The sequence below is a fragment of the Oncorhynchus masou genome, chromosome 18 (assembly GCF_036934945.1).
Source record: "Oncorhynchus masou masou isolate Uvic2021 chromosome 18, UVic_Omas_1.1, whole genome shotgun sequence".
Classification (NCBI taxonomy): domain Eukaryota; kingdom Metazoa; phylum Chordata; class Actinopteri; order Salmoniformes; family Salmonidae; genus Oncorhynchus; species Oncorhynchus masou.
The window spans coordinates 29,773,551-29,788,826 of record NC_088229.1 but is presented as its reverse complement, the minus strand read 5'-3'; the positions used below and the strand labels follow the sequence as shown (position 1 = coordinate 29,788,826).

Sequence of the window (15,276 nt, the reverse complement as noted above, 5' to 3'; positions counted from 1 at the left end):
TCATGATGTCTTTTATTGTCTTTTATGATTAAACCATGCTGTTACGGCAAAATACAATTTTCTCTTAACGACTTTCTTATATAGATTAAATCGCTTACCCACTCCATAGCAAGATGCTCTATCTGCACTGATTGGTAAAGTAAAGATCTGAAGTTGTTTTCAAGGTACAAATTCTGTCACGCCTTGGTCTTAGTATTTTGTGTTTTAGTTTATTAGTTGGTCAGGCCAGGGTGTGACATGGGTTTATGTTATTGTGTTGTCGTATTGGGTTTTTTGTAGGCATTGGGATTGTGGTTGATTAGGGGTGTGTTTAGTTTAGGTTTGGCTGCCTGAGGCGGTTCTCAATCAGAGTCAGGTGATTCTTGTTGTCTCTGATAGGGAACAGTATTTAGATAGCCTGGGTTTCACTGTGTATTTCGTGGGGGATTGTTCCTGTCTCTGTGTAGTGTTCACCAGATAGGCTGTAATAGGTTTCACGTTCCGTTTGTTGTTTTTTGTATTTATTAGTTATTTCATGTATCGTTCTGTTTTTTCTTCATTAAAGACATGAGTAACCACCACGCTGCATTTCGGTCCGACTCTCATTCAACAAACAAAGAACGCCGTTACAAATTCAACATATTTTATACAATTTGCTTATCATGATGATACTCTATAATCCTGAGGTTGTAATTTCACCCTCAAAACAACAGTTAATGATGAGAACTTTTTTCAAATCCAATATATTTTCCATGTAGATTCCACTTCACAATATGCTTTCAAATTACGTTGAAACAACATTGATTCAACCAGTTTGTGCCCGGTGGGATACTACAGAAAATCCTTGGTATGGTGCTTGGACACTAACTGTGGCATGATCCTTACTGATACACTGACAAACTAACTCCTGTTCAGAATACATTAGATGAAATCTCCATTCAGTTATCACTCCATTTGGTTTTGTCAGTGAAGCTTTTAACAGTCAACATGTGCTTTGCACTTGGATGCAGTGGGAGATGCATGCCACCTGTTCCTCTGTGAGAGTGAACGTATGTATTATAATGCATTTGTTAAAATCATGTTTGTAACACTTTCTATGAACCACTTCATAATTTATGTATGCTATTATAAGGTGACATTAGCTGTTACTAAAGCTAATAGCAAGTATAATACACTATATTATTATATATTACACTATATCTAAGACTATATAGTGCATAACAAGTCAAACATACTCTCTTACATTCAAACACTGAATGTTCTTTACGGTCTCTACCTGGCTTTGGACTGACCCCAGTTACTCAGGTAGCAGTTTTAATTGAATAGTGCCCATAGTGCTGTCTGAGGTTGTGGGACTATTGCCCAGTCCTCCCAAAGCAGGTCTCTAATTCTCCTCTCGAAGCCGCCAAACTGTATTGACCAAGAACAGGATTTATCCCCAACTGGATCTCTCTCTTCTTTAATGGGGCCTGGGCTCCCTCATAGAGAGAGAGAGAGAGAGAGAGAGAGAGAGAGAGAGAGAGAGAGAGAGAGAGAGAGAGAGAGAGAGAGAGAGAGAGAGAGAGAGAGAGAGAGAGAGAGAGAATTCAAGGTACTCGGACCTAATGGACCCCACAAGCATGGAGCTGCAGTGGGCAATAAAAGGTAGGCCGGGTCGTTAGTCTTAGGCAAGGCTGTTGAAACCATCCTGGCTAATGAAGTAAGGCTACACCAAGAGTCAACCATAGAGTGTAGGAATTAATGAAGCAACCCAAGGAGGGCATCCTTCCTCAGTGCATTCTTAAATTAGTAAACAGCTCAACGACAAAGCAAAGTTTTTCGTTTTTTTACAGCTATGTTCATAAAAAGTTTGTACAAATTGTGGTAAAGTCTTGTGTAGTCTAGAATACAAAGTGATGGAGGAAACAGGATTTGCAGTCCTGCGTAGTTTAATGCATTTATGCTTTATAGTATTTATGAGCAGTTTTAAATAGGAAAACGCTATTGCTTTTTTTTGCTTCATTGCTTGCACAGTATTGAAGATACAAGTAACTAGATAAAGGTAACTTGTGAATATTTCACACAACATATTTGTGTGAAAAGGGAATCTTAAAACTTGGACATTTAGTTGTTTGTGTATTAAACTTCTACTTCTTTGGTAGAAACGGCTGAGTCTTACTGCCTGGATCAAAGATATCCAAGTACCTCAACTCCTCCATGGAGTTGAGCGCAGACTCGTTTTTTAAATAAACCTCGGACACGTCGATACCTAAAAAATGTACATTCTTAAACCCTTTCCATGTTCTTTGTTTGCTGAAATCCATACTCTTTAATTAAACGTTAATCAAGTACAACCACTGACTGTTTCCTCATTGCTGTTGCTCTAAGAGGGCAACTCAGCATGTCCATGTGCTGGCGGACATATTATGTGTTTACGGACATATTCAATCCTTATCCCAGTCTGCTGTTCCCACATGCTTCAAGAGGGCCACCATTGATCCTGTTCCCAAGAAAGCTAAGGTAACGGAGCTAAACGACTACTGCCCCGTAACACTCACTTCCGTCATGATGAAGTGCTTTGAGAGACTAGTCAAGGACCATTGCTTACTGCCCCAATAGGTCTACAGACGACGCAATCGCAATCACACTGCACACTGCCCTAACCCATCTGGACAAGAGGAATACCTATGGGTGAATGCTGTTCATCGACTACAGCTCAGCACTTAACACCATAGTACCCTCAAAACTCGTCATCAAGCTCGAGACCCTGGGTCTCGACCTCGCCCTGGCAACTGGGTACTGGAGTTCCTAACGGTCAGCCCCCAGGTGGTGAGGGTAGGTAACAACATCTCCACCCCGCTGATCCTCAACAACGTGACCCCACGACTGCGTGGCCATGCACGCCTCCAACTCAATCATCAAGTTTGCGGAAGACACTACAGTGGTAGGCTTGATTACCAACAACGACGAGACGACTTACAGGGAGGAGGTGAGGGCCCTCGGAGTGTGGTGTCAGGAAAATAACCTCACACTCAACGTCAACAAAACAAAGGAGATGATCGTGGAAACAGCAGAGGGAGCACCCGCCTTTCCACATCGACGGGACAGTAGTGGACAGGGTACTAAATTTTAAGTTTCTCGGCGTACACATCACGGACAAACTGAATTGGTCCACCCACACAGACAGCATCGTGAAGAAGGCGCAGCAGCGCCTCTTCAACCTCAGGAGGCTGAAGAAATTTGGCTTGTCACCAAAAGCACTCACAAACTTCTACAGATGCACAATCGAGAGCATCCTGGCGGGCTGTATCACCGCCTGGTACGGCAACTGCTCCGCCCACAACCGTAAGGCTCTCCAGAGGGTAGTGAGGTCTGCACAACGCATCACTGGGGGCAAACTACCTGTCTTCCAGGACACATACACCACCCAATGTCACAGGAAGGACATAAAGATCATCAAGGACAACAACCACCCGAGCCACTGCCTGTTCACTCCACTATCATCCAGAAGGCGAGGTCAGTACAGGTGCATCAAAGCAGGGACCGAGAGACTGAAAAACAGCTTCTATCTCAAGGCCATCAGACTGTTAAACAGCCACCACTAACATTGAGTGGCTGCTGCCAACATACTGACTCAACTCCAGCTCACTTTAATAATGGAAATTGATGTAAAACATGTATCACTAGCCACTTTAAACAATGCCACTTAATATAATGTTTACATACCCTACATTACTCATCTCATATGTATATGTATATACTGTACTCTATATCATCTACTGCATCTTGCCATCTTTATGTAATACATGTATCACTAGCCACCTTAAACTATGCCACTTTTATGTTTACATACCCTACATTACTCATCTCATATGTAAATACTGTACTCGATACCATCTACTGCATCTTGCCTATGCCGTTCTGTACCATCACTTATTCATATATCAAATCAAATCAAATTTATTTATATAGCCCTTCGTACATCAGCTGATATCTTAAAGTGCTGTACAGAAACCCAGCCTAAAACCCCAAACAGCAAGCAATGCAGGTGTAGAAGCACGCTGGTTAGGAAAAACTCCCTAGAAAGGCCAAAACCTAGGAAGAAACCTAGAGAGGAACCAGGCTATGTGGGGTGGGCAGTCCTCTTCTGGCTGTGCCGGGTAGAGATTATAACAGAACATGGCCAAGATGTTCAAATGTTCATAAATGACCAGCATGGTCGAATAATAATAAGGCAGAACAGTTGAAACTGGAGCAGCAGCACGGCCAGGTGGACTGGGGACAGCAAGGAGTCATCATGTCAGGTAGTCCTGGGGCATGGTCCTAGGGCTCAGGTCCTCCGAGAGAGAGAAAGAAAGAGAAATAGAGAGAGCATATGTGGGGTGGCCAGTCCTCTTCCGGCTGTGCCGGGTGGAGATTATAACAGAACATGGCCAAGATGTTCAAATGTTCATAAATGACCAGCATGGTCGAATAATAATAAGGCAGAACAGTTGAAACTGGAGCAGCAGCACGGCCAGGTGGACTGGGGACAGCAAGGAGTCATCATGTCAGGTAGTCCTGGGGCATGGTCCTAGGGCTTAGGTCCTCCGAGAGAGAGAAGGAGAGAATTAGAGAACGCACACTTAGATTCACACAGGACACCGAATTGGACAGGAGAAGTACTCCAGGTATAACAAACTGACCCCAGCCCCCCGACACATAAACTACTGCAGCATAAATACTGGAGGCTGAGACAGGAGGGGTCAGGAGACACTGTGGCCCCATCCGAGGACACCCCCGGACAGGGCCAAACAGGAAGGATATAACCCCATTACTCGTTGGTTATTACTGCATTGTCGGAACTAGAAGCACAAGCATTTTGCTACACTCGCATTAACATCTGCTAACCATGTGTATGTGACAAATAAAATTAGATTTTGATTTGAATCTCAATAAGGAAAGTCGGTGGTTATATTTGATTAACGTTTTATTAAAAAGAAAGGCACACAACAACATAGGTACACGGTAAGGGTTTAAGAATTTTAACTTCTTAAGTATCAATATATAGCGACCCGAAGGAGTTGGAGGTTAATTAAAAAAAACTATGGAAGAGTTGAGGTACTTGGCTAGTTAAAAGATACACATGCAGAGGGAACAAATTAATTGAGGCTGTTATTATCTAAAACTGGGCTAAACATGGAGGTTGCTCCATTGTGCTATTAACATGTTATCTTGCATCCATTTGCACTTTTCTTTGTAACTCCGGGTATTAGACAAGCTAGTCGTGGTGGAGCATTTACATTCACTTCTCTGAACGGTTGAGAAATAAGGCCTAATGACTTTTACAGCTTAACACACACACACATACAGACGGAGGTAATACCTTCAGGGTTCGGGCTAATCCATGGTGCCTCGAGGCAGGATAAAAATATTCCTAGAGGCGGCTTTTCACAACAAGCTCCTAGGATCAAGTGCATGAATACATTACGGAGATAATTAAAGGAAATGTCAAATGGTGGCTGTATGGAGCATTATTAACGATGCCCTGGCCATGTTAAAGAATCCTGGGCTGAAGAGACGATGATCAATGTGTGTTTAATAGGTATCTGGTAGACTACACAGGCACTGACTGTAGTAAAAAAAAATGTTTGTTTCACTGGGTTTGTCCCAGCTATTGACTGTGTGTGTGTATGTGTATGTGTGTGTGTGTGTGTGTGTGTGTGTGTGTGTGTGTGCGTGTGTGTGAGCGAGCATACGTGTTAAAGACAGACAACTGGCTGATAAAATGTGGGCCTTGTCTGAAGATAATTTATGAACTACAGTTATAGAGTGGGAAGGAGAGGTCCTCTCTAGAGGACTTGAAATAGATTAATAGCCTATCTTACTTTGTCATCAGAATAGTAGCATTGATTATTATTCCTTTACTCTGAGTGAAAGGAATGTTGGAATGCAAATATAACTGATCCAGGACACAAACTCAGAACCATCGGCACTATGACACAATGTACACCAGAAGGTGCATTGCTCAAGTGCAAAACGGCAGGGGATGTCATCTCGGATACTCATGTTAGCAATCTTCCGGTTGCCAGCTCATTCCCCACTGGATTTCCCCCATCAGATTTGGGATTTACACCGGCAACTTTGCAGTTGCTGGCCCACCTGTCCAACCTTTAGCCTAGGAAATAACAGAATTCTTATGCAGAAATGTCTTCTTCAAGTAGCCTACAGATCAAGGGGGTTATTATGACACATTGAAACCATGTAAAATATGATTTATAGATCGCTTATTCATGTTTAATTAGCCTACTGTAACCTATCAAGTGCATTGAAATGTCAATATTTTCCCAAAACTTTGATCAGTTGAAAGGTTACTACACAAAATTAAGAGTTGCCCACAATAATTGATCATAGCTTCTATTCAGTCTACACCAGCATTGGGGCAGATTCGGACTGCCATGGATCTACACTGTGCAATATTTCAAGTATACAATATATAACGGGCCAACCAGGACTCAGGGGTAGACGTAACATAGTAAATGTAAATCGGGGACACTAATTAGTGTGATATGTTACCTTTCGTATGATATGTATTAATTTCTGGATGTTATTCATCCATTTCGTATGATATGTTGTGAATTACAATTTGTATCATATGTTATCAATTGCAATTCGTACAATATGTTACGAATTGCAATGTACAATAAATTAAAATTTTATCAAACATATGCTATGTTACGAATTCCAATTTGTTGTGGCTAATGTTAGCTAGGGTATGGGGTTAAGGTTAGGAATAGGAGTTAGGTTAAAGAGTTTTAAGGTTAGGGTTAGCAAACATGCTAAGTAGTTGCAAAATAGCTAATTAGCTAAAAATGCTAAAGATGAGATTCTAACTTTGGGTTGCTAGACATTGACATTATAGCCCACACATCCACCCCAACCAATTTAAGTAACCTACTGTCTTATGTAACCATATCAAATGTAACATAGGCTAACGTACTAATTTGAGGGTCCAAATGTACGTTTACTATGTTATCTACTCTTCTGAGACCAGGCTGAAAGTGCAGTTATCAACATATACATTTTTATAATCCTATCAATACATTTTGATATCCTGATCATTTTTACGCAGTGATGTCCCACAGTTTTTCTGTCTGCTCAGATCTCTGGCGAAGACTGGCGCAGTTATTTGGCTTCGGCAGGTGCGTCTGCCATACCTTTCCATCTTTTCTGCTTCTATCGTCTGCTTTAGCTACTTCACAGGGAATACGGAGACTTCCGCAAAATACTATTTTTAACATAATCTGCCAACATGAATGTGGCTCGGAGACAGGTCTGCGTTTGTGCTCATCTTTCTTACGGTTGCCGTTTTGATTCATGAGCAAACTGTGTGGGTGTTGTTTTTGGGAAAGAGAAAACGACGTAGGCTATGAGACGCTTGCCTATTTAGTGCCTTCGTTCATTGCCTGTTTTTTCTTACACTGACTGTTTTTTCTTACACTGACTGACCAGTGTTTCGGTTTAACCTGTATGAACGAGCTTGTGTTTCCGACATAAATCGGTGGAAAACGCGTCGGGTCAACTATTTATTATGGCTAAAATAATTGAATTAGTGCACTGCTGGTCTGAATATATTTCAAGATAAGGAGAAAACGGCCGCTAGGTAAGGAAATGATCAAGCTTGGCATGTGTGGCCATGCCATTGAAACTGAAAATTCACTGAAACAATGTGTGGCTGGATTTACATTATGATGGCAATGGTGACAATACAATTTACTTACAATAAATTGTTCTTTGATTGGTAGCCTAATTCGTTTTCTTGGTGGGCATCTATCTACCAAAGACATATGCCTATAGGCTTTGACATGAGGTGTTTCCTCTCAATTATAAACTCGATATAACAGTAACATAATATTAATAATAGATATTGGACATATAATGGTTTGTGTGTTTGGTTTGATTAACGTTGATTGAGGATTGAGGAACATATAGCCTAGGCTACTCGCAGAAACTGCAAGCACTCACGATGTGTTTGCCATTGATACACATTTGTTGTTTTGTGCAGTTCATTTCTGAAGCTATTTGACATATAGCCAGCCTAATGCTTGTTTGTCAGTTAAATGAGTTCTTGTATATTTCTTACCTCATCTTTCACATCTCTTTGTCCTTCCTATAGAACCCATAGGTGTTATCAACATCTATTGATATCACATCTAATTTTACCGTTTCAAATGTAACAAAGCATAGATGTAAAATTGTACATAGGCCTAATGGGGGGTTGCACTCAAAGCTGCATGTGCATTGAAAATTCCTTGCATTGCCATGATATAACCAAATAGGTGTTTCCAATGAGCTGCTGCTCAATTATACATTTTTCAAGGGACAAACGATGAGAGGTGGGTGGGTGCCTATTAGTTCAGTATCTTGAATATTTCTCTATGCAGAGAGATTCTGACTAACCTGTCAAGGTATGGCTCTGAATGAATGAGTCTGTCTGTTCATGCTTGGGGAACTAAAACAATAATCAAGTAATATGCATATTATTCTATTGACTAAGTCAGTGGGAAGTCCTATTATTGTTATGAATGCAGATGTGGTCAGTTTGGGTTGCCTTGCTGTTGAAATGCTGTGGTATTTGGTTACTTGCAGATACAGAGTAGAAGAGAGGGAGATGTGCTTCTTTTATGGGTTTCAATTGCTGTGATACAGGAAGTGACACAACTCCTTATCATCTGTCATTCATCATGCTACAGTTTTTTGGCTTATTTATCACCAGCACATGTGGTGTCACATGATGTGAGTTCTATGTATGGCGACCAAACAGATGAAACCGTTTATTGAGCAGCTCAGGTTTCAAATAACTTATTTTACACAACTCCTATCACACAACAATCGTCAGCCCACAGTGAAGCCTATACAGTTTGCAAGGCTGTACTGTAGACCTACTGGAGAGGTGAAGCATGCAGAATTCTTTATGAGAAGGCGTGGAAAATCCAATTTAGGAGACTTCCAGCAGGAGAAAAGACCCAGTAAACATGAAAGCCTGGAGGAAATACTCCCTGAGACCTTACAAATCTGACATTACAGCAGCCAGCACACAATTAGCCCATATAACTACACCACTAAAGCAGACTAGCCTGAGGATTATACCTTAAATGAGGTGTACATCATGTTTGAATCTGTGTGTGTGTTTGTGTGTGTGTGTGTGTGAGAGAGAGAGAGAGAGAGAGAGAGAGAGAGAGAGAGGGCATTTGTGTGGTATCACATGTGTGTGTTTCATTCTTCAGTTTATTTGTGTCTAGTTTATTTGTATTTGGGAATCACTGCTCTACTGCAATTAACCTTAGTATTGCAATGCAGACCACTCAATGACCAGCCACTCGCCCTTGATCATGTACCTGTGGGGAATGGATTTCTCATCAAGCTCTCTAGATTCCCTCAGCATGTGGCAAGACATGCTGGTGTCGGTGAGACTAATTGATTGGATGGCACCCAATTCACAGGTCCAGGCTCCTTGGGCCTGAGAGGATAGATTTGTCTCTGTGAAAGATGGAGCTGGGTCAACAGTTGTTCTCCTAATAGATTGGCGTCTGTCTTGTCCCATATGCCAATGAGTGCTCCCTAGCTCGCTTGTATTGTTTGTTTCCATTTCAGAATACTCAGGATTCATTAATGCTGTTGCTCAATGGGAATGTTGAAACTGGATATTGAAAAAAAAACATGGTTAAGAGAAATGGACGGTTCCCACATTCAGTCCCAACATTCCGTCGCTCAATATTTCTATGTTGCCTATGTCAATTCCATATCCGTCTTCACTGCCTGTCCAAATTATGGCTAAGCACGAAAAAAGATACAGTATATTTGAAGTTTTCATGAGGTGACATGTATGCTGAGTTTGGTGTTTTTGCTATAATGACTGTCTCCTACAGGTCAGGCCTGTCTGTTCCGGAGAAAAGAGTGTCGTTTAGAGCTTATTGAATGAAAGTCTTATTCGTCCTTCCCTGCCAAAGATGACGTTACCATGGAAACAGCTTCTTCTGCTATCAATCATCGACTGTCTCGCAGGTAGAATTCGTTTTTTTTTATGTTTAATGATTCTTTTGTAGGGACATTTACGATTTGAGTGTGACATCCAAAAAAGCTGGAGCTCATGTCACAGCCAGAATATATGAGTTAAACGTTCTGCTACATTGAAGAGTATGTCTTCCCCAGAATGTTTGGACAGTGGATCATTCCATGGTCCAAGATGGAGGATGGAACCCGGTGACTTGTTTATCCCTGTTGATTCTATGGAAGAGGAGGCCACTCTTACATGTGACGCTAAAGGAATTCCCCCTCCTCAATACAGGTAGGATTCTGACTTACTCACCTGGTTTGAATTTCTATATGACTACGACTACAACTATGACTACATTTTACACCAGTGCCGCGGGGTCTACTGGTTTTCATCTTTGCTTTTCAATCAGCAACTAATTTACACCTGTGAAATTAGGTGCTTTGACTGTCTGGCCGATCAGGGACTTTAATGGGTCAGGTTTATGTGGCGCTTCTCCCCTGCTCATGCTTTTCAAATTAATAGCTTGTTGTTATTTTACAGAGTTTGGGAAAAAAACAGTCGCGCAAACAAAAACAAAAAGATGCATTGACTGTCAACTGTCTTTGCTGTGTCGTCCACACTACTCCAGCACAGCCGGTGTAAATGAGAAGAATAAAAGTGGTATTGAGCTCACACTACGTTCATAATCACATCTGGTTGGTATCTCCCCAGCTAAGATGAGGTATTTCCATTTTCTGATTAAAGGCGAGACGAGCGTGTTTAGCATTGCATCTCTTCAGGCTTGCTGTGCTCTGCACCACATGCCCTCAACACCTCCTCAGCTCCTCTCTTGAAGTGTAAATGGAATACACTGCTCCCTCCATTTTATCTTCTCTCGCACTCTCTCTCTCTCTCTTGCTTTCTCTCTCACTCCTGCCACTCATGCTCTCATACCCCCAAAAAGGGAACAGGGTTTCTGAGGTAAAACACAAAAATACATTGGTCTTGTGCTGCATATTTGGACTCATATAATCAATGAACATGTAAACAGTGTTTATTATATGAGATAAAGAGAAACTGAACTACATAATTCAAATCCAATTATATTTGTCACATGCTTCGTAAACGACAGATATAGACTAACATGGAAATGCTTACTTCCAAACAATGCAGAAATAATTTATTTAGAAAAATAGAAAAATAATAACAAGTAATGTAACCATGCTGTTTATAATGCATTATGAATAGACTAATATGCTTTTATGGCACATGTTTAGTGCTGTGGGGGCTTCACCCCATAGTGCATTATAACTTACTTGCTATAAGCATTCATAACAGCTCACAGCTTAATTTAACAGCCTTTATATATGCCACAAGTCACCGTCTGGGATCTAATAAGATCCTCTACCTTCCCCTGTTTGGCAAGAGCCTCAGGTCATCAAATCCTATCAATTAATTGCCATGATATAGTAGCGGGATTGATGGACTGAGTTTCAAGGTGCTTTACCTCTCAAATACTATGACCTATTTTTTTAAATTACTTTTCTGGTTAAAAAACGGTTTATGTGGCGTCACCAGTAGTCATAAACATCAATTGTAGTCCCAAAATTGAATAAAAAGTGTAAGTAGGATAACTTTGGTAATAAAGTCAGTATATTCCAAAACTGAGATTTGCGAGATTTAGGAAGTGAATGACGTTAACATTTTCCTTGGACTTGATACCAGCTTTGATTATTGTCCTCTTTTCTATGAGAATGCAGAAAGGGTGCAATGAAAGGAATGTGTGAAAGCATTGCTGTGTGGGTAGTGTGAGTTTGCACCTGCTGTGGTGTTTCATGGTGCTAATGTTCTTGTTTAGAGAGAGAAGAACTGAGCATATTATACCAATCGAAAAAGAACAAGGTGCTACTGTTTGTGACTATAGTATGTGCATTTTTGACTATTAGGCCTCGGTGGAGAGTGGAAACAATGTATTTGAGAGTTTGTCTTAAGTGGATGGGATATCCATATCAACCGTAAAACTGTAATGACACTAAATATTATGAATGCATTTGCATATTATTAAAAGGACATGACACACAATTTAAGTTTGTCGGATATCTTCAAACTCCAAAATAAGTCTGTCAAGATGAGTCCACATTCCCTTGCCATCCGTTGTGTAGGTCCAACTACAGTATACAGTATGTGTCCAATTGAATGGAAAGGATAACACAAATCTGGTAATGATATGGTTCTTAGCATTTCATTTGGGATTGTGGGATACAGCTGGACCTACAAAGTAGATGGCCTGGGACAATGACTTATCTCAACAGGCATTCTTCTTATTTAGCTTAGGTTGAAGATTTACAAATTGTTATAAATGGTTATGGATATTGGTATGTACTTCAAATATTGACATAGTAAAGACTCATGCACAGTAAAAAGCAACAAACAACCCTAAACCGTACCTACCTGTATATGTTATTTTTTATCATTGACCTCAGAATAACAATAAACTTTTAGTACCGTCCAAATAACGGTTGTTGCCTTTATTGAGTTTTAGTGCTCAATTTGCTCCCATAAATCCACTGTGGTAAATAGATAGAGATGTTTTGTGAATATTGCCAGCAGCTGATGGTATTTCTGCCCTCACAGATGGTCACTGAATGGAACTCTCATAAATCTGGAGTTGGACCACCGGCGTCGGTTGTCTGGGGGCAACCTCATCATAAGAAGTCTGGACCGCTACCAGGATGGGGGAAGGTATCAGTGTACAGCCTATAACACAATAGGAGCCGTTCTCAGCAGAAGAGCAAGCCTACAGTTTGCCTGTAAGTTAAGAACAGGCCATAATACTGCCTCCTGTCACACTGCATTATATTGCATTATTACATTGTCACCATACCTTATAAATGCATTATAATGCTTTACATGCAGGTGGTTCATAGGGGGAAATGAGTGTCATCAGTGCTGTATTTATATTCTTAGATGTCATAAATTGACCTGTTTCTCTTCTAGACTTGGATCATTTTAAACTCCACACAAGAAGTGCGGTGTCAGTTCGAGAAGGACAAGGAGTTGTGTTACTCTGTGGAACACCCATGTCCTCAGGAGGTATTGAATTACTTTTGTTATCTTCTTTTGACACTTGACAGTCCTATATGAATCCACGCGGCATTTCAACTATACTTTAGCACTACTACTTAAGCATGATTTTGCAGTCATATTACAATTGAATCAGTGCTTTTGGTGCAATTATTTCAACTGATAGCACAAAACTCAAATAGTCAGAAATGCTTCATGTCCAAATCGTTACATATAGGTCAATTCCACACCAGTTTGGCCTAAAGATAGTCATGATGTTTTCGATCTTCCTCTAATAAAATCCATACAAAGGTTGTTTTGGGGGAATTAAGAAATATTTAAATAAAGTTGGAACGTCTGTGAGATTTTGTTGTTACCCAGGTCTCCACTACAACGATTAGTCTGTAGATTCTACAAAGTAAGTCTTGGTGTCTTTTCAAAACTTACCGTGCGCTCTGAAATATGAGTAGTGTTTACATTAAGAATGCAATTTATTTACTTTAATATATAGATAACATAAATATAACATATTTAACATATATAACATCTGAGAGCAGTGTGTAGGTATATGGATGTTGACTGTGCGTAGGTGTTAGCACTGAGGAAGAAGTCATTTGATGGTAGGGGTTGTCTCATGACACATCCCTTTTGTCTTCTCCATCCCTTTGGGAGCTTTGCTCAAAACACGTGACGCCAGGTATAAGGGGTTATACCACCCTTTATAAAGCATTTTGGGAAATTGACATAGTGCACTATGTCACATTTGGCTATAAACCCTATAGAGGGAGTGCTTATGTCACCCTTTATACACAAATCAAATCCAAATTAAATCCATCACAAAGACACATTGCCTTTATGGCTGTGTTTACATAAGTGGCCCAATTCAGATCTTTTCTACACTATTAACCTGTGAATGTGAAGTCTTACATCCGGATCAGGTCATCTCCCGGGTCTTTTCAAGATTATATCATAAAATGTATGAAAATACAGTCATTTAAGATATATACAATTATAATCGTATTTGTTTACTGATTTACTCACACCCAATGCCTTTCATTAAAATATTTGAATCTCAAGAAGTAAGACACATCGTTGAAAATTAGAAAAGTGTTGCAGCGTTGTTAGCATGCTGGAGCGCGCCTGCTCAAGCTGAGGACCTACAGGATGGTAAGAACCCGTTAGCTACAGGCAATTTGATGTGTTTCATAATAGATTATGCTTTTTTTGTGAATGTTGCCACCAAGTACTTTTTGAAAATGTAAAAAAAATATATGTTTCTGAATTCTGGCAAGCTGTCGAAACACCTTTAAGCAGTTGTTGTTTATGTCTGTAGTTCAAATTAAAGAGTTGTAACTTTTTGGCTTCATGCTTTTTCTTGGGCGTCCAATTCGTAGATTTTTTTTTCTAAACACATATACATTTTAATATATATCTTAAATTACCACGTTTTCATGGATTTGAGAATGCATTTTTTGAAGCCCATTCTTAGCCTACAAAACGAGGATCCCAGAAGTAACAATTAGCGTCACTTTCATAGGGTATTGGTGTTTTGACAAATCACATCAGATCTTTGCCAATTGGGCAAAAGATCAGAACTGGGCTGCCTGTATAAATGCAGCATTTGTGTTCTTGGTTTCAAGTTTTGAATGTTACGTCATATCAGTAATTGGCTAAATCTCCCCCTCATTTCCCTTTCTAGACCTTAGTTATTCATGGGTCTTCAATGAATACCCATACTTCGTCCAGCAAGACAACCGGCGCTTCGTATCTCAGGAGACTGGCAACCTGTACATTGCCAAAGTGGAGCCCTCAGATGTGGGCAACTATACCTGTGTGGTGATGAACAGCATCACAAAGGGCAAAGTTCACAGCTCACCCACATCTCTGGTCCTGAGGAAAGACGGTAAGCTTATTCATCAGAAGACCTTGCATAATGATTCATAACATACAGATAGTAGGCATTCATGGTAGGCATTCATTGAGCCAGATGACATTTTGTAGTATAATAAAAATTGACTTTTATTTTGAAGACACCTTAAACATGATGTTGAATAAATGTGTTATGAATGTGGGTTGAATGATACGGCGACATTCATGAAGGTGTCATGACTGGTTTCATAAAGGCGTTATGTACAGTATACCTCCTTCGTATAAGCTAACATTGTTATTACCTGATATGCATTGTTTAGTTGCCAGGCCATGTTCATTATAGCACTATGGAGCCTTTATCACCGATGATC

The 15,276-nt window shown here is 40.3% G+C and overlaps 1 protein-coding gene across 1 annotated transcript in view; it reads left to right on the top strand.

Moving 5' to 3' along the window:
- Positions 1–7,172: 7,172 nt before the first annotated feature.
- cntn3a.2 (contactin 3a, tandem duplicate 2) overlaps positions 7,173–15,276 on the top strand; it is a 69,826-nt gene continuing 61,722 nt past the window's right edge. The window contains exons 1-6 of the mRNA XM_064922924.1: positions 7,173–7,600; positions 9,867–10,002; positions 10,150–10,285; positions 12,608–12,783; positions 12,971–13,066; positions 14,736–14,939. Of these exons, the coding sequence (XP_064778996.1) occupies positions 9,948–10,002; positions 10,150–10,285; positions 12,608–12,783; positions 12,971–13,066; positions 14,736–14,939 (667 nt within the window). The 5' untranslated portion in view covers positions 7,173–7,600; positions 9,867–9,947. The remainder of the gene's footprint in view (positions 7,601–9,866; positions 10,003–10,149; positions 10,286–12,607; positions 12,784–12,970; positions 13,067–14,735; positions 14,940–15,276) is intronic.